Source organism: Momordica charantia (genome assembly GCF_013281855.1).
Source record: "Momordica charantia cultivar OHB3-1 chromosome 9 unlocalized genomic scaffold, Mcharantia_2.0 BLBB01000009.1, whole genome shotgun sequence".
NCBI classification, from domain to species: Eukaryota; Viridiplantae; Streptophyta; class Magnoliopsida; order Cucurbitales; family Cucurbitaceae; genus Momordica; species Momordica charantia.
Window position 1 is genome coordinate 254,433 of NW_028275167.1, and position 19,684 is coordinate 274,116.

A 19,684-nucleotide genomic window follows, 5' to 3' on the forward strand; every position below is an offset into this window, starting at 1 on the left:
GATTTCAATGTGTTCTACATTCTTCTAGCACTATATTTATGTTGAGTTATTACTATGCTTAGACTTGGTTACTACCAAATCTTTATGATGTTAAAATTTCACTTCCTTGTTTGAAGATTTCCATTTATGTTGTTTGTTTGAAGATTTCAATTTACCATATGAATTATGATAGACATTTTTATTGTATACACTTGCATGAGAATATTTTGATTTTTTTTGTAGCGCTGGACTACTAAGATTAGTGGGAGACAAGATAGCCTACTTTCAGTTTGTCTTATCACTGTACCGTTCATGTGCATCGGTCACTTTTTCCTTAGCTGTTTTAGTCAGCAGTTACATGCTTAGCTTGAGTTCTCAAGCACAAACCATTTATCCATCTCTAGTAGTATGTAATCAATAAATGCACGATGTACACTTCACTTGTGTGCATGTTTGTTAACTCCGGGACACATGCAGGCTTCTACTACCGGTCTTGTAGTTGGGTCTTTTGTTTGGTTGGAGGATTCTGAAGAAGCTTGGATAGAGGGTGAAGTTTTAGAAATTCGTGGTGAAGACATTAAGGTCCTATGCACTTCAGGGAAAAAGGTGAGTTTTCTCTTTCTTCCTCTATTGATATGCATTCAAAGCTTTTTATCCCTAAACTTCTATCTATGCTTATTTTTTTTTGGTCCGTAAACATTCAAATATTATAGTTTAGTCCCTTAATAATTAATATTGCATAAAAAACCATTTTAGACCCGAACCATAATTTCTCGTAAATTGTTTAACAAAAATCTAATCTTTTTTTTTTTAAGAGGAAACATGAATTTCATTGATAAAATGAAATAGACAAAAGAGGATAGGTAACTATGTGGACAATAGAGTGGATCAGGTGTTAGATTTCAAAATCGAACTTTTATATTTAATATTTTATTAAAATGTAACAAAGTTAAGGGCTGAAACAAAAATTTGAAAGTTTAAAGACGATATAAAATATTTGAATGTCTAGGGACTAAAATATAATTAGTCTGAAATTCAGGGAAAAAAATAGGATTTAAACTACTATTATTTAAATGACTGTATCATGTTTGTATCTCTTTCCGTTCTCTTTTATGGACTTAGTAACTGTAATTGTAGTATCTGAGATGCTCACTTTAAGAATAAAATTTTGCTAATTCTGTTCCTTTTCTGTCATCTTCCTTTTTTTTCCATTCATAGGTGGTTGTTAAAGCAGCTAATGTCCATCCCAAAGATTCCGAAGTTCCACCTTGCGGGGTGGATGACATGACCAAGTTGGCTTACTTGCACGAACCAGGGGTGCTACACAATTTAAAATTGAGATATGATATCAATGAAATATATGTAAGTACAGAAAGGAAATTATCTGTTCTCGACTACTGCTTTCCCACATTCAGGGAAGGTCGTATTGAAGAATCGATACTGATGTGCCTAATAGGCTGCGTTATATTCCATTATATTAGAGATATTTATTATTTCGTTTGAATGTGAGGATTTTCAGATATATGAGGCTAATATGCTAAAAATCCGTGCTTCCAGACTTATACAGGGAATATATTGATTGCTGTGAACCCTTTTACAAAATTACCTCATCTCTATGATAGCTATATGATGGCACAATATAAAGGGGCAGCATTTGGTGAGCTGAGTCCACATCCATTTGCAGTTGCAGATGCTGCCTACAGGCATTTTCCACAATATTTTTGTAAATTTGTAGTCGACAACTACACTCATCTGACGATCTGAAATGCTTCCTCTCTGGATGCAGACTTATGATAAACGAGAAAAAGAGTCAATCCATATTGGTTAGTGGTGAAAGTGGGGCTGGAAAGACGGAAAGTACGAAATTACTTATGCGTTATCTTGCTTATATGGGAGGGAGGGCTGCTGCTGAGGGGAGGACTGTTGAGCAGCAAGTTCTTGAGGTGAGAGTTTCAATATCAGTCTGCATAATTATCTGATGCAAATGTCGAGTATTTGATATTTGAGTTTGTATTTTCACCTGATACATTTATTTCCCTCTCTCTTTTGCAGTCAAATCCTGTTTTGGAAGCATTTGGGAATGCGAAGACTGTTAGGAACAACAACTCAAGGTAGGAAGATCTCTCTCTCTCTCTTGAAAATTTATTTCATAATTATACTTGCACTTCTTTCAAATCATTTGTTTGACTTCCATCTTTCTATGGTATTTGATGAATATTGTAGTCGATTTGGTAAGTTTGTGGAGATCCAATTTGACCAAAACGGAAGAATATCAGGAGCCGCTATCAGAACTTACTTGCTGGAAAGATCACGTGTTTGTCAGGTGTCCGATCCTGAGAGAAACTATCACTGCTTCTATATGCTTTGTGCTGCACCACCTGAGGTATTGCGAGGCCCTATCATTTATTTGAAATTTGTCCCTTTGACTCTCAAGAAGTATAACTTATTTTTTTCTTATAAAAGATCTCAGATGAAACTCTTTAATTGGACTTGGTTAGAGTTGGTTCCTCATTGTCTCTTCCTTTTTCAATTTTGAAGGATATCGAGAAGTATAAATTGGGGAATCCAAGAACTTTTCATTATCTAAATCAATCGAACTGCTATGATCTGGATGGAATTGATGACTCCAAGGAATATCTTGCAACAAGAAGAGCAATGGAAGTTGTTGGAATAAGTTCTGATGAGCAGGTAAATTCCTCGCCCGCTATTTTTTATAGGAAAGCTAGGTTCTTAAGCACAACCTATACATTTTTTCTTCTAGGATGGAATATTTCGCGTTGTGGCTGCAATTCTTCATCTTGGAAACATTGAATTTGCAAAAGGTAAGGAGGCCGATTCTTCTGTTCCCAAAGATGAAAAATCTTGGTTCCATCTTAGAACTGCGGCTGAGCTTTTCATGTAAGTGCAACTTCTTTGAGTTAAAAGAAGATTATGGAAGAATGATGGAACCGTTCAAAGGCTTATATCAAAACTTTTATCCAGGTGTGATGAAAAGGCTCTGGAAGATTCTCTGTGCAAGCGCGTGATCGTCACTCGTGACGAAACCATCACAAAGTGGCTGGATCCAAATTCTGCAGCTCTTAGTAGAGATGCTCTAGCAAAAATTGTGTATTCTAGGTTGTTTGACTGGTGAGTCTTCTCTCTGAAGAAAATAAACCATATTTTGGAATTCTGGTAGTACAATATTCATTTATATTGTTGATTAACATGTTTAACGTTCCTTTCCTCAGGCTTGTGGACAAAATTAATAACTCAATTGGTCAGGACCCTGATTCAAAGTTCTTGATTGGAGTGCTGGATATCTATGGATTTGAGAGTTTCAAGACAAACAGGTGCTCATCTGGTATGCCTTTTTCTTGGATAAGGAACAAAGAATTTCGTTAAAGAGAGAAGACAAAGGACTTGTTGGGCTGGAAATATAATTCCAACTTTTCGAACGATTATACAATAACCTATATTTAAAAAATAAAATAAAAGGAACTGGAAAGAGAGCAAAATATTACATAGTGTGATTCCCAAATCCACATGTTTTATTAACTAATAAAATTTTTATTTTACAAAGTCTGGATAGCTAAAGGTCAAAGGCTCACATGGGTGGTAGGATATGAAAACCCTTGGTTCAATTTCAACTCTAAGGTTTAGGTTAGACACAGATAAAAGCTCTCGAGATGAAGAACAAGTTACACGGCCCAAGAGTGAAACAATAGGATGATTTATTTTACTCAAATGTTCTTGACATGAAACTCAAATCATGAAATTGAAAAAGTTCAAGAAACTCTAAATGACTAAACTTAAAAGGAAAAGTTCAAGGTTATACAGATCTGATGGCAAGGCTTTAGATAGCCTCCCAACTAAACCCTAAATGCCACATAATACTTCATAACTCAAAAAGGCTTGGATATGCTCTAACCATAAAAGGATATAAATTAGACAGCAATAAAATTACATCAAAATTATTAAATAAATATGGATCATAATTTGAAAAATATGCACATTTCTCTATAACCAAACTGCATGATATCAGCCATAATTCTCTTGTTTCCTTATCTTTGGAAATATAAATTTTCCACTCACTGTTTGTTTTTCAGTTTTAACATCTTGTGGCATAACATTTCTTCCCGTATCAGTAAATTTTGGCAAAATGCTTTGTGTCGAACTTTGAGAATGAAAAATTGAGAAAGAAGAAGAAAAGAAAGTCGGACGAAAATAACGCTGTTCCCATTTCTCACTCATCTGTTAATGAAATTCATAACTTATTTAATTAATTGTTTTACTATTCTACTATTTGTTTGTTTATTTATAGCACTAATGCTTTTCTTCTTTGTCCTACTTTTATTGGTTCGTGTGATTTTATTATAAAATATTATCAAATTATATTTATTTTAATTTAATTATTTTTAACATTCAATAAAAATGTTAAAATAGAATTAATTATTATTAAATATTATAAAAATAAAATTAATAATATTTTATGCCAATAAATTGTATAAACAAATTGTTATAGTAAAAAAAATGCTTACTATCAATAAAATAGTAATAAAATAAATTATATTGATCTTTTTTAATTGATGTAATTTTATTTTTTAATTATTTGTTTATATTCAATTGATTGTTATAATAAAAAAATGTTTACTATCAATAAAATAGTACTAAAAATAAATTAAAATTTGTTATCGTTTTAATTAAAAAAAATATTAGCACACTTTGTTTTAATTAAAAAAATAATTTTATCATTCGTTTTAGTTAATATATTTGTAATTAACTAGAAATAAGAAAGCGACATCCTATTAATTGTCATATATTTCAACAATTTTAGCAAACAATATCCAATAAGGTTCTAATTTCGATTCTAAAAAAATTGTAGTAAACAATATAAGAGAAATAACATTCTCATTGCGAACAAGTTAGGCTAGTGAAAGACTAATCTACCCGTTGTAGAGGTAAATCTCAAAATATGAAATAAACCTAATTGTAAAAATTTTACTACAGTCTTTCTCTCATTAATCACCGATAATAATCTGTATTCATAGCACACCCAATCTACTTACAATATCTAACTAACCCAAGGAAGCTAAATAATTACAATTTCAAGAGGCTTAACAGACACTGTTCTACTCAACTAAGAAGAAGGGTAATCTGAAGATTTTATTTTACCATGGAGACTGAATAAACACAACTTTCTCTGCTTTTATTTAGAGAGTGATACAAGAATCCTTATGAAGTAAGAATGCTATTGCTAAAATTCCCTTAGTTTGTGATGCTAAATAGAGTTGTTGTTCTGTTTATCTTTCCAGAAGCACTTCCATCAGTTTCTTATCTGATTCTTAACCATATTTAAATATTGCAGTTTTGAGCAATTTTGCATCAATTTGACTAATGAAAAGCTTCAGCAACATTTTAATCAGGTAAACATGAAGCATATCAATTTCTTTTTCTTCGGTTAGTTTGTTGGTCCTTTTTTCTTTTAGAAAAATTTAATATGGACTGCATTTAGCTCATGATATTTTATCTTTAACGAACAGCATGTATTCAAGATGGAACAAGAAGAGTACACAAAAGAGGAAATTGATTGGAGTTATATTGATTTTGTTGATAATCAAGACGTCCTTGATCTCATTGAAAAGGTTTGTGCTGTGTGATTCAGTATAATGTTTTCCCAAGCTTTTTCTAAGTTTTGTATCATTTGGCGTGTTTATTACTTCATTTGGATCTGTACCCATCCATTTGAAGTAAATTTTTATTTTTACTTGGATAGTATAAATCAATTTTGCTTGGACATTGGCTTTCAAAGCCTATCAAGCTTTTTTTATTCTCTCTTTCCTCTTGGGTATCTTCTTCACGTATACTGTATCTCACATAGATTTTCAGTTCCCAAGTGGTGATTTTATGCAAGAGATGAAGTTGAGTAAAAGTGATTTCTGACATTATTAGGTTTCTTCAAGTATCAATTGTCATACTTTTATTGAATTTCTATAAGATATAATTTGCTACCTTTGTTCTTTTCTTTTTTGAATCTTGGCTCTTTCATTCTTCCCAATCGAAGTTTGGTTTCCTATCACAAGAATAACTTAGTAAATTATTTTCTATTTATAACTAATCTCTCTTATCATCTCAGAATTCTTAAGGATTTATCTTTATAACCCTTTTTCTTATTCATTTGCAATTCAGAAACCTGGTGGTATTATTGCCCTTCTTGATGAAGCATGGTAAGTGTAGTGATTTTCTGTATGCCTTTTTATTTGTTTTGTGTTGATGTTTATCATGTGCAGTTCATGAAGTGAGTATTGATCTTTGAAGCCGACTATATTGTTGAATAAGATGGCCTGTACTTGTCATTTGCAGTATGTTCCCCAGATCAACTCATGAAACATTCGCTCAAAAGTTGTATCAGACATTCAAAAATCATAAACGTTTCAGCAAACCAAAATTAGCCCGGAGTGACTTCACAATTGCTCATTATGCCGGTGATGTGAGTATCTCATCTCTTTCTCTTCGAAAAATACAAAAACATTGTCCCATAACGTCTGCATCCAGTCCTTATCCATTGATGGAAGAGGTGTGATAATCTTTGGAGTGGATACATTTGCATTTAATTTGTCGAATAATTTTCAGGTCACCTATCAGACTGATTTGTTTCTGGACAAAAATAAAGACTATGTTGTTGCTGAACATCAAGCGCTCTTGACTGCTTCCAAATGCTACTTTGTGTCGTGTTTGTTTCCTCCATTAGCTGAAGAATCATCCAAATCATCAAAGTTCTCTTCAATAGGTTCTCGTTTCAAGGTCTGGTACCCGTCTCTATTAGGAATTGGGATCTTAGATTTTGGTCTAGTCTTTATGCTTATAAGGGAGCTCATTTTCCTTTTTGCAGCTACAATTGGTAGCACTGCTCGAAACTCTGAGTGCTACTGAGCCCCATTACATTCGATGTGTAAAGCCCAATAATCTTCTAAAGCCTTCCATCTTTGAGAATAAGAATATATTACAACAACTACGATGTGGGGTAAGAATATGATATTTTGTAATTTTTTTTTAAAATAAATAAATATTAGGGTATTGTATTGAAGGAGAACTCTAATTGAGTGTATGGAACTGTTTTTCAAAATTTTCATGACGGTTAGGTTATATCTGTGTAAAACACTTAGAAATATTGCTTTTTAAATATGTGCATTTTTTTCTGCAAAAGTGTGCTGGTAGAGCATGTGATTCAAAAATACCCCGAACTACACTCTAATTTATCTTTGGTTGTGGTTACCGCTGCTGTAAACCAGTCAACGTAATGGGAATGCTAACTTTTGAAGCATATGACACACTGATGTCTTAATCACATGAACATCGTCTGTCAAATAAAAATATACTTTATCAAAATGTTATTGCTCACCGTCTTTACATCAGGGAGTCATGGAGGCGATTAGGATAAGTTGTGCTGGTTTTCCCACGAGGAAAACATTTGATGAGTTTGTTGATCGATTTGGACTCCTTGCACCTGAAGTTTTGGATGGGAGGTAATTGGTTCTTGGCTTTCTTCGGACTGCAGATTATGTTTATGATTGGTGGTTCTGATTTCTCTTCAACATTTATTTTGATAGTTCTGATGAAGTGGTTGCTTGCAAGAGGCTTTTAGAGAAGGTTGGACTTAAAGGATATCAGGTAATTGTCTGATGAGAGATCAAAATTGTTATATCGAAACTGACAACCAATCTATCTTTGTTCACTAGTTCAATACTTTATGTTGGACTCTGAAAGAGTACTACTTATTAAGCTTAGACTTTCATTTGTTCAAGTATTTCCCATTGTTTATTGCTCCTTTGATATTGGATAAATTCCTTCGTTTTGACCATGGAATGATCTGCACTTTCTTTCTTGGAGTTCCTAACAGTTAAAACTTCAGGGGATTTTTTCTTCTGACAAATGCAAAGTATCTCCGACATGAACATTTGGGATACCAAATAAACATCAGAAACTTACTTTGAACTTTATTTCTTATCAACCAAAAAAAAGTCTACTCGTTTACTTGCAGAATTAGCTTGAATAAACATGTTTTTATGACAGTTATATGGAAGTGAGAAGAAAGAATTGAGGGAAAAATAAAGGAATGCCAATTTCTACAATCATTGATTTTGGATATATTTTCTTTTACATGCTATTTTCATCAGTTGGTGTCCACGAAATGGAGGTAAGGATGGTGATCAGTTTTGCCCGACTGAATTCTTGTTGTGCGCGTTTGTTTCTTTATTATGTTCTTTTCTTTCTTTTCTTCTCTCTCCCTTTTGCTGGGGAACAGTTTAGAGAAGTTTGGCATTGGAGAAGTTCATTTTACGTTTAGTCATAAAGCATTTCCATCAGACACAGACCTTGTGCGTTATGTGTATCTTTATCTGCCACAATTGACTTTTATACAAGTTTGATGCATGCTTAATTTATTTTATACCAAGTACAAACTCTAGTGATTTATGTTACAAATTTAACAAATTCTTGCAGATTGGTAAGACAAAGGTGTTTCTTAGGGCTGGTCAGATGGCTGAACTTGATGGGCTTAGGACTGAGGTCCTAGGGAGATCAGCAAGCATTATTCAGAGGAAAGTTCGTTCTTATTTGGCTCGTAGAACTTTTATATTGATTCGGAGGTCAGCTATACAACTACAATCTGCGTGTAGAGGTAATTAATTGTCTTCATGGCATTTTTGTTCTTCTGGACCTACTTTCTTAAGAAGTCATATGTAATTAGGCGATAATGACTGGATTTTGATCTAACTTGGTTCTAGGACAACTTACTCGACAAGTATTTGAGGGCTTGAGGAGAGAAGCTTCTTCTCTAATGATTCAAAGGAATTTGCGCATGTATCTCTGTAGGAAAGCTTACCAAGAAAAGTACTCTTCAGCTGTTTCTATTCAAACTGGCATGCGTGGAATGGCTGCTCGCAATGAGCTACGCTTCAGAAGACGATCTAAAGCAGCAATTATTATCCAGGTTTGTATTTTTCTTTCATGTTTCGCTGAAGTTCCTATCACATGAACTTCCAAATGAAAAAAAAAGAATAAATTATCAATCTTGAAATTGTTTGATTGCTCTTATATAGCTTTCCATGTCTATTCAACCGATCGTTTTTTTTTGGTACATTTTTGAGTTTCCTTAGTTGTTGAGAAGGTTTCTTTTCTTGTCCCACAGAGCTACTGTCGCAGATATTTGGCTCAACTGCACTATAAGAAGTTAAAGAAAGCAGTAATCACCACCCAATGTGCATGGAGAGGAAGAGTTGCTCGTAAGGAACTACGGAAGCTGAAGATGGTAAACACCTTGATCTTTGTAGTCCTTTGTGTCTACTTACCAATATCCCGTAGCATTTTCATAACAAAAAAAAAAGATAATAATTTGGCATTGTTGAGGATTTAGTCCTTGTCAGTTTTTGGTCTCTTTATTTTTTTCCATGAGAAACCGAGATTTCATTGGAATAAATTGAAAGAATACGAAAAACAAGCCAGAGTTCATACAAAAAGATCAATTCTACTCCTTATTGCCTTTTGAGTTCTAGCTAATTGAACAGTTTCTTTGTATTCTCATTGGTTCTTGGAGTGAGGATACGCTCTCCTTTAGCACCTTATGTTGTTAATTATGAGTATGCTTTTAGAAATGCTCGAAACCGAAGGATATGTGTGTAAGTGGAAATCCAATAGGCTGATGAAAGTAGAAACTATAGAATGCATAGAAAATTGTTCATCAAATATATCTGTTTACTACTTAGGTAACATGTTATTTGTAAACTTCTAAAGCAGCTGCTTGATAACTGCCAAGAGTTTGTAATTCCCTACTTCATAAAAAGTCACCGAAGAAAGAATTTGCAGTTTAAATTGTTTTCTTTCTCAGTTCAAGTCATTAATTTATTTTTTTTCTTGAAGTTTTCCTACTGTATTGAGCATTCAATTTTTTCTTTAATGTAGGCTGCAAGGGAAACAGGAGCTCTCCAAGCTGCCAAGAATAAATTGGAAAAGCAGGTCGAAGAATTAACATGGAGACTACAGTTGGAGAAGCGCATGAGGGTAAACACAACTAGACAGTCATAGGATATGTGTTTTATCGTGCATAAATGGACTGCATAATGTTAAATCCTATTTGTTGACTTCAGTTTAAGCATTTTAATTCTATGATTTCTATCTGGTTAACTAGATTATGAAGCTCAAAATAATTATCTCCCTGCCTTTGAACTTGGGTGCTTATTTTTTTCTTTGATGCTGTTGGTTATTTTTGGCTTCAGTCTTGTTTGTATGCCTCTTTTATTTAGAAAATCCTATAATCTCACTTGTAACATGAAGCATGAAGCTGTAAATGTATGTGGGTTTGGATAATAAAGTGAAACATTATATGCTAATAAAAAAAATACAAATATTGCGTTTGCAGCATAATATGTAGAGCAATTAGGAGTAGTTTTGTAATCTTGTTTGAGTTTGTTTGTTGTTAGTTAGTTGCTTTTCTTGGATTAGTCAACTTAAATCCTTTACAAAGAGAGGGGGTTGATCCCTTGTATTTGGATATACTTTTTGATCACTAAATCAAGATTTCGTCTAAGAAGCACAGACACTTCGATTCGGGTACCGCCGGACAGATATTAGATACTTGGTAGCTCAATAGATATCTGTCACACACTAGTTGTACAGAGTGAATGTGGATTCGACAGTTACTAGGCACGTATTGAACACTTCTTAAGCATAAGAAATGGACATAAATAGTAATATAGGAAAAAATAATAAATTTTGAGAGTAAAATACATCAAACTCATTTTTTAAGCATAAAAGTGCCAAAACTTATTGACTTTGACCTTCCAGTATAAAAATGATATGTACTTAAAAAAATGTTATATTTTAATAAACGTGTACTTGCTGTATCCGTGGTCTAGATTTAAAAAAAATGACGTGTCACCGTGTCCATGTTGTGTTGTATCTGTGTCTCGTGCCCGTATTCGTGCTTCTTATGATTTAGTTGAAGAATTGTGGAAGATTTAATCCCTTTTAAATCTAGGTTGCATCATTATTTTATTATAAAGCTTTTTTAATATGATAATCCACTTGTCTAATGAGCCATATATTTTCAGGCTGACTTGGAAGAAGCTAAAACACAAGAAAATGAAAAGCTCCAATCTGCTTTGAAAGATATGCAGCTTCAATTGAAAGAAACTAAAGCAACGTTTGAGAAGGAACGCGAAGCTGCAAAGAAAGCTGCAGATATTATTCCAATTGTGAAGGAGGTTCCAGTTGTTGATAATGCAATGATTGAGAAAATTTCCAGTGAAAATGAGAAGCTCAAGGTACATGCTTTAAAGTATCAAATTCACGTGTATACTTGTTTAAATTGTTTAAGATGTCTCAACAGCATTTATTTCAGTTATGATTGACTCGTTTAGCTACTGATTGTTGCTTCCTTGTGGTAAATTGTAGGCGATGGTGAATTCACTGGAAAAGAAAATTGACGAAACACAGAAAAAATATGAAGAGGCAAACAGAGTTAGCGAAGAGAGGTTGAAGCAAGCCTCAGAGGCAGAAACAAAGATTATTCAATTAAAGACTGCAATGCAGAGGTTGCCATTAGCTTCTTATACTAGATTATGGAAAAGATATTTCATATTAACTATTTTTTTTTGTTCATTATTGTGTATATACTCAAGGTCAAGCAACCATGAGCCAACTTTTTGTCCCTTCATTTGATTTCAGCTATTTTATACCATTATTTATTGTTTTAAACTTTTAAATACAGGCTTGAAGAAAAATTCTCAAATATTCAATCTGAAAACCAGATTCTTCGGCAGCAAACCTTCCTGAAAACACCAGTAAAAAAGATAGCCGACCATCTTCCTATAGCAGCAGCAGAGGTTATTTGTGTAACTGTTTATTATTTATTTATTTATTTTTTGTAATTTTATGGGACTCTTCAAGAGATGTTTCTTCTTTTCCACTGGTAGAAATTTCAGATTCTAAAACTGGGGACTTTTGCAGTTTGATTCTGTTTTTGCAGGCTTTTTGCTTGTGGTTTAGTTTCTTATCCATCTTCCTTTCAACACCTTTGTGCACACATTATTCCTTGTTATTGAGAAATAATATTGATTAAATCACTCATCTACCCAAAAGCTTAATCTGATGGGTTAGAGTAAAAATTTAATATTATATAGATGTTTTAACACTTATCTTCATTTGTGAGCTTGAAAAATTGCACAAGGCTGAACATCAATATTAAATAGGGAGGAAATGACATGACAGAGGTTCGAACGTAGGACCTTTTGCTCTGATACCATGTTCAATAACCACTTAAGCTCATAACTTATGCAAAATTTAATCTCTTATTTGATATGTTAACAATATTCTTTTTCTTTTTCCAGAAATTGGAGAATGGTAACCATGTGATTGAAGATAACAGAATTGATGTAATACTCCTTTCTGCTCCTTATTATTTTATCTCCATGTTCTTACTTGATAATGTTATTTTCGTTATGTAACTTTCATAAATATGTCTCTAATTATAGGAGCAGGTCGTGACACCTGTGAAAACACTGAAGAGAATCAGCTCAGAATCTGAAATTAAGTTGAGTAGACCACATATTGAACATCAACAAGTATGTGCTTCTAAATCACTGAATGCTACTCATCATATTTTGGCCCAATTTGTGATATATCTAAGACTGGTAATATTTTAACTTCAGATTCCTGTGTTACAGGAGAATGTTGATGCTCTTGTCAGTTGTGTCATGAATAACATTGGGTTTAGTAATGGGAAGCCTGTAGCTGCATTTACCATTTATAAATGCCTTCTTCAGTGGAAATCTTTCGAAGCTGAAAAAACTAGTGTATTTGATCGTCTAATTCAGATGATTGGATCCGAAATTGAGGTAATTGGATAAATTTCTTCTCTGTTACTCAGATTGTGCTGTTTGCTATTCTATTCAAACCAGGACTCTTTGATTTCTTGGTTTTTATTAGACTTGGAAACCAATTCAAATCTTTTTTTTTAACGAGAAACGAATTTTTCATTGATTAATGAAAAGGAACATGAACTGTTCAAGTCGATTCAAATGTTAACTTAAAAATCTGATATGTGCTATTAGGAAGAAAATTTTCCCGAGATTTTAAGACCATATAAGATTAATTTCAGTAAGTTAGTTTGCCTCTCTTTCCTTGTTCAGGCTCACCATTGTCATTAATGTTCAACATTGAAAAACAAAAGTCACTTTAATCTTGAACCTTAGAGCCACAAAAAATTTTAGTTTCTTCTCTGTTGTTCACATCATCCCTCGTATTTTCCTCCTTAATCACTCACAAGTGGCAAAAATTTTGATTTGATAAATAATAAAGTTAAGATAGTTTTTGGATGTTGGGGATGTGATCAAAGCCCTACATTGGCTAGATAAGAGGAAGATCATAGGTATATAAGTGAGTGACAACATTTCTATTGGCATGAGACCTTTCAGGTATAGGACTTATGCCCAAAGTAGACAATATCATACCATTGTCGAAATGTGGAGGGGTCCATTCTTCTACGGGTTCTCTTGGTTATTGGCTTCGGGTTAGAAATTGTAGATTGGGTAAATTGTGAATCCCACCTGTTGGTCTGCAAGAAACTTGAGATTATGCCCGTATTGATCTAAATTTACTTCCTATGTGCATGATTTTTTAGTTCGAGGAATTATGAATATGAAATTGTTGTACAAACTGTGATATTAAATCACTCACCATTCTTTGTGCTGAGTTCCAGAATCAAGATAACAACGATCATCTGGCTTATTGGTTATCAAACACATCTGCGCTATTATTCTTGCTTCAACGAAGCTTGAAAGCTGCTGGTGCTCCCCGAAAACCGCCACCTTCAACATCCTTATTTGGAAGGATGACTATGGTATTTAGGATTCAATATCGTTGTTCTTTATGAGCCTTTATTTAGTAGATAAGTACTTCCATTTTCTGTTATTTAATACTCTTAGGGAACTTAATTGTTCAGGGTTTCCGTTCGTCTCCTTCTTCCAACAATCTTGGATCTGCGCTTAAGGTAGTACGCCAAGTGGACGCTAAATATCCAGCTTTGCTATTCAAGCAGCAGTTGACAGCTTATGTTGAAAAAATATTCGGAATTATTCGTGATAACTTGAAGAAGGAGTTGACATCATTGCTTTCCTTGTGTATCCAAGTAAGTAGGATTCTCCTAGCAACCTTTTCTTCTTTTCTTCTGAAGTTGACTCATGTATGCAATCTGCCGTGCCCCTTTTCAGGCACCAAGGACATCGAAAGGAGTGTTACGATCTGGGAGATCGTTCGGGAAAGGTACTCCAGAAAATTACTGGCAGAGCATCATAGAAAACCTCAACTTGCTTCTCTGCACATTGAAAGAAAATTTTGTATGGACATTTCCTTGGAACTTTTCAACTTCATTATTTTGAGTGTTCTGGACATCTTTCTCAATGGTTTCATTATGGTTGAGATTTCAGGTTCCGCAAATACTCATCCAGAATATCTTTGTTCAAAACTTTTCGTATATCAATGTTCAACTCTTCAATAGGTAAGCCGTCGATCCTTTTTCTTCGATAATTTATACTAAGAAGGAAAACACTTTAACAAGAACGTTGTTTATTCTTTTCAGCCTCCTCCTTCGCCGAGAATGTTGTACATTCAGCAACGGGGAATATGTAAAATCTGGGTTAGCTGAGTTGGAGCTCTGGTGCTGCCAGGCAAAAGAGGAGGTACGTAATTTCTCTTTTTGATCAAAAAGTGTTTTTAATATTGCTTTCCAGTCACGAACAATTGTCCACAAAGCTGTAATTACAAAAGAATTTGTGGTTCAGACACCACAAAGAAGTCGTATTCTGTAAATTGCTATGAAAGACTTTGTTGAATTGTTGTTTGATCTTTGTAAGGTGCCATGCTAGTCAATAAATCTAAATTTTTTTACTTTCTTAATTTATTTCTTTACAGTATGCTGGTGCTTCTTGGGATGAGCTTAAACACATAAGACAAGCTGTTGGATTCTTGGTATGTTATCTACTTCATTTTTTTGTAATGCATTATTATTTTATTTTTAAATGAGAGACATATATATTATTGATATGAACAAATATACAGAAGAAAAGGCCCCCGGTAAAAGTGGCTATAAAAAGGCCTCCAGCTCATCAAGAGGTCATTTAACCTATAATCTATAAAAGGAGAAACGAAAAACAACATTTACACCAACCAAGAGTTACGATAAAATGCCATTGAAAAATCTATGAAAAGACTGAAATTTGCAATTGGAAGTTCTTAGGGAAAACTAAAAGTTTTCTTTCGAAAATTTATAATGTTTGGTTAAAATTTAAAAAAATGGTAAAAATGCTTTTAGTCGTGAAAATAACTTTTAATATTTTTTGATAACCAAAAGATAGTTTGAAAAATTATAAAAACGGATAAAAAGCACTCAAAGAAGTATTTAGATGAAGCATTTAATTAGTTTTCTTCCAAAAGTGTTTCTGCTGATCCCCAAGTAAAACCCACAAGTACACATGGGATTTTCTTACAATAAATCTCTATTTCTTATGAATAAGATCTTTCTTACTTGATTTTCATGTCCTTGATTACAGGTTATACATCAGAAATACAGAATTTCCTATGATGAAATCACCAATGATCTTTGCCCTGTAATTCTCTCTATCTATCTCTCTGATTTAAATTTTCAGTTTCTTTAAAGCCCTTTATTGAAATCTAAAACACGACATTTTGGTTTGTTTGGTTTAGATCCTGAGCGTCCAGCAACTCTATAGAATATGTACGCTCTACTGGGACGACAACTATAACACTCGAAGCGTATCTCCTGATGTGAGTATCTTGTTTTGTTTATGTTCATTTCTCGATTTGAACACAAAACTTTTAGTAAAGTGAATCATGGTCATCATATCTTTTAATATATTACGTGGGAATGAACAGGTAATATCCAGTATGAGAGTACTGATGACTGAGGACTCCAACAATGCAGTTAGCAGTTCATTCCTGTTGGATGACAATTCCAGGTGAGTCTTAAAAATTTAGGTAGAGAGCTAAAATAAAGTAAGATATAATATCTTTGTAAAGGGTTTAACAAAGGACTTTAATTATCTAATGGTACGATTCGTGGTCAAGCTTTATTAGATAATAATAAATGTGTTCTAGGGAAGACTCGTCAGCCTAAACATAGAAAAGTCTTAATATGTGATAAGACGGTGAATAGATGTATGATTGTTTTAAGATAATTGCAATTCTCGGTGGTTCTTTGTTTGAGAGGTACTACGAGTCCAGTCTCACTGGTTACAAGTGGGTAGAGATGGATCATAAGTTGCAAGGTTAACTCGTAATAATGGAGATATGTAGGTCTTAGCATCAATTTTATAGTTGGTATTTCAACATAAACACCTTCAGTTCTTAAAGTTCACACTATGAAACTGCACAAAATGCCATGTTTAACACTTGCTTACTGCTGATGCATGCTTTTCGAAACACAGCATCCCCTTCTCGGTTGAAGATCTCTCGAACTCGCTGCAGGAGAAAGATTTCTCCGGTGTGAAACCCGCCGACGAATTGCTCGAGAACCCAGCCTTCCAATTTTTACACGAGTAGGCTGAGGATGGCTCAGGTGGCTCCAGCAGCTCAGAAAGGTCGTTTTTTTTGTATCAACCATTCTCCCACAAAGGAAGGTCCCTCTCCTTGATGAAATTTATTTATTCATTCAATCTGGGTTTGATAATTAGTGTAAATTCTTCTTCACTGGGACTCTGAGGAGTTGGGGGATAATTATAATTTTGGGTATAGTGTGTATTCTTTATATTGTTCTTCTGCCACCATTGGCTCCAATTTTACAGCAACTTAGAAAATATGCATTATATTGTATCTTTTCTCTTTTTCTTCTTTTTGGTGGTTGAGACACTATTGCTCTCCACTCACATTTCATTGTAAAAAGGAGGATGTCAAGTTTGTATAAATTTGGATTAAAATAATACACCATTTCTTTTATTTTCTTTTGTTTTCTTCTTGGTTACAAATATGCGCGAAGTTATATACCTTAACCATTAAGTTAAGTTATGTTCATGTTAGATGGATAAAGTGACTTTTAGTTATATGTTAATTTTTGTTATTTTTGCGGTAGTTTTTAGTTTGAGATTGTTCATTAGGGTTAACGTGGTGTGGTAATGTGCTCATTTGATTTTTCTTATTTTTTATTTATTGTCTTAAACTCAAAAAAACCTGTGTAATAGTCCTTTCTTGTTCTTTGTAATCTCTTCTTTAGTAATGAAAAATGATACATGAAATATACTTTTTATTCTTGTTTAAAAAAACAAAATAAAATAGACACAAATTTATATACAATTTGAAAATGTTTTAATTATCAAATGGACAGACTCTAAATGATTGTAAAGCAAATGGAAAGAAGATCATTTTTTGTTGTTGTAATTTCAGGCAAAATTCATAATTGAAGTGATGGTAAAAGTCTTTATTTAGGAGTAAGATATTTAGAACTTGTTCGGTAATATTCAATGTTTATTGTTTTTCGATTCTAATTTTAATAAGAAATCTATTCGTGGTCAGGAAGGCAGGCGAACCGTGCACACTGAAAAAAAAAAGAGATATTTGACTTCTCGCTGCTTCTACTAATGTAGAGCTAAGTAGCGCCTTTTCCTTTAGGTCCAACGTAGCATTGACAAAGAAGAACAAGTTATCTTTAGAAAATTGGGATCTCCTTAGGCTTTTTAAACGGAGTTTTTCAAAAAACTTCTTCCAACGCAACTTTCAATACTAACCTACTTTGCTCAGGGAAGAGTGGATGATCTGCCAGCTCTTGCAAAAATTTGTTAAAGTTGTTGCTGAACCGGATCAAGGGTCCTAACCGAGTCCTACTAACCTTCTTTGGTTGGCTGGCCCCCAAGGGACGGAGGAGACTAGGTTAGTTGAAAGATGGTTATCGGTTCAAATGTCTGGGTGACGTGCATTCCAAAATATCGAATTGTCTCGTCCGTGTAGTTAGATTATGACAGGTGAAGCACAAGAGTGACGACTCGAGTTTTTATTTATGTTTATTCAAAACATAAATAAAAATGTTGTTTTATCATTCTTGAATCAATGAGTGTCGGGATCATGCAATTTTATTTTTCGAGGAAACAAGAAATAAGTAATGAGAATGTTACTAAACAGGAACTTAATTCCCACCAAACTTTCATGAGACAATTATGTGTTGTCGTGTTATTTTAATTGAAGTGATCATCACGGGCAAAGATATGCCATCATGTTTCAGTCAAGATATCTATTACGAGTGTTATCGTATGTGAGACAAAGTGATTATCACAAGATAAGATGTGTTTCCGACGTTCAGCCTTGGATAAGACATATATGATCAAGTAGAGACATACCGTTGAAGAGTTTTCTTTTGCCGACAATGATGACATGCGTGACTTCGACTTTGAACAATGATTTTTTCATGTCTCCACCATCGATATGATATTATTTATTTTAAGCCTAAGCTTGCATGATATCAACAAACTAGCAACCATTGACTTTGGGCATGTCATAAATTTTTTTTAAAAAACCTTGACATTTGAATGGGAAAGGGCAAATAAAGTAAAAAACACAAATGATTTGGGACCATTTAGGACCTCCATTGGACCACCCTAAATCCTATGTGGCTCTTGTTTTGGGCATTTTATCAGTCACTTCCAATTCCAATTTATGAGATTTGGTCCATCTTCTTCTCTAAGATTGGCCCAAAAATTTCCACATCATTCACATGAATTTTAGACCCTTCATATGGTATTTTCATGCATTCCATTTGAAACATTGGTCCCTTCCCAAGCTTTTGACTCTTCATTCTCTCATCATTCCTCACAAACATTGGTCCCATCAACATCTTCATCTCTTCTTTTATGTGTTTGGACTCATAATCAAACAAATCATTAGTGTCCATTTCTACAACGCTATTTTTGTCTCTAAATATAGCTAACTCTAACACTTTTTTCATTTTTATAATGTATGTCTTAGTCCGTGTGTCTAAAAAGTTTCAATTTAATTCATTATGTTTAACGTGTTTCAATGATCACTTTTTCCAGATTTCAATGTTGCCAAATCAACTATGCAAATATTGTTATTATTATTAGGAGGGCTTGTCAAATCGAACTCACAATCTCTTCGGAGACATGTCAATTACCGATACAAGACTATGTTCACATTCTCAACCTTTTTCATTAGACCATTATTTTTTAGGATCATACATGTACAACAAATAACAAATAATCTTATTCTTAGTTTGAGTTATATTAATAATTAGGGATTTGAAGGACTTTTCTTTTACATGTCACTTCAAACTTGAACTTTATGAAATTTGGTCCATGGATTTGGGTCCTCCAATCCTTCCTATATTCTTTCCATTGGCCAAAAATCTACATCAACCACATGAATTATACACATTCCATATGGCATAGTGATGCATTCCCATTTGAAAATATTGGTCCTATCCAAAAGTTGTGCAACCCAAATTTAATTTGCAAACAAGGTTTTAATTTTCGAGGTCGACAAAACTGTCGATGTCTCAATTTTACGAAAATTTCAATGTCAATGAATACTAGTGATATTACATTTTATTGATATTTTTTTTATGATACGATGAAAACTTCGATTAACAGATGATGTCAATGTCGAATCCATAAACATGTGAAAATGTTGATAGTTGTGTCGACCTATCAAC

General features: G+C 33.5%; 1 protein-coding gene across 2 annotated transcripts; it reads left to right on the plus strand.

The window, feature by feature from the left end:
* Positions 1 to 450: 450 nt before the first annotated feature.
* Positions 451 to 16,970, plus strand: LOC111024208 (myosin-6). Of its 2 annotated transcripts, none has more exons than XM_022301850.2 (38): positions 451 to 585; positions 1,198 to 1,341; positions 1,537 to 1,682; positions 1,766 to 1,922; positions 2,032 to 2,090; positions 2,203 to 2,362; positions 2,518 to 2,667; positions 2,741 to 2,877; positions 2,962 to 3,108; positions 3,210 to 3,311; positions 5,327 to 5,384; positions 5,502 to 5,603; positions 6,148 to 6,185; positions 6,322 to 6,448; positions 6,592 to 6,762; positions 6,851 to 6,982; positions 7,375 to 7,484; positions 7,569 to 7,629; positions 8,461 to 8,638; positions 8,745 to 8,950; positions 9,149 to 9,268; positions 9,919 to 10,017; positions 11,067 to 11,279; positions 11,410 to 11,549; positions 11,726 to 11,840; positions 12,345 to 12,389; positions 12,489 to 12,578; positions 12,666 to 12,851; positions 13,715 to 13,855; positions 13,958 to 14,143; positions 14,226 to 14,351; positions 14,442 to 14,512; positions 14,594 to 14,693; positions 14,926 to 14,982; positions 15,564 to 15,620; positions 15,718 to 15,798; positions 15,907 to 15,989; positions 16,458 to 16,970. In XM_022301850.2, exons 1-38 carry the CDS (start codon positions 451 to 453, stop codon positions 16,570 to 16,572), a joined length of 4,545 nt encoding a protein of 1,514 aa, XP_022157542.2. In that variant the 3' UTR covers positions 16,573 to 16,970. The 2 variants fall into 2 exon arrangements, with proteins under 2 accessions (XP_022157542.2, XP_022157544.2); XM_022301852.2 differs by having other exon boundaries at positions 12,681 to 12,851.
* Positions 16,971 to 19,684: the final 2,714 nt, after the last annotated feature.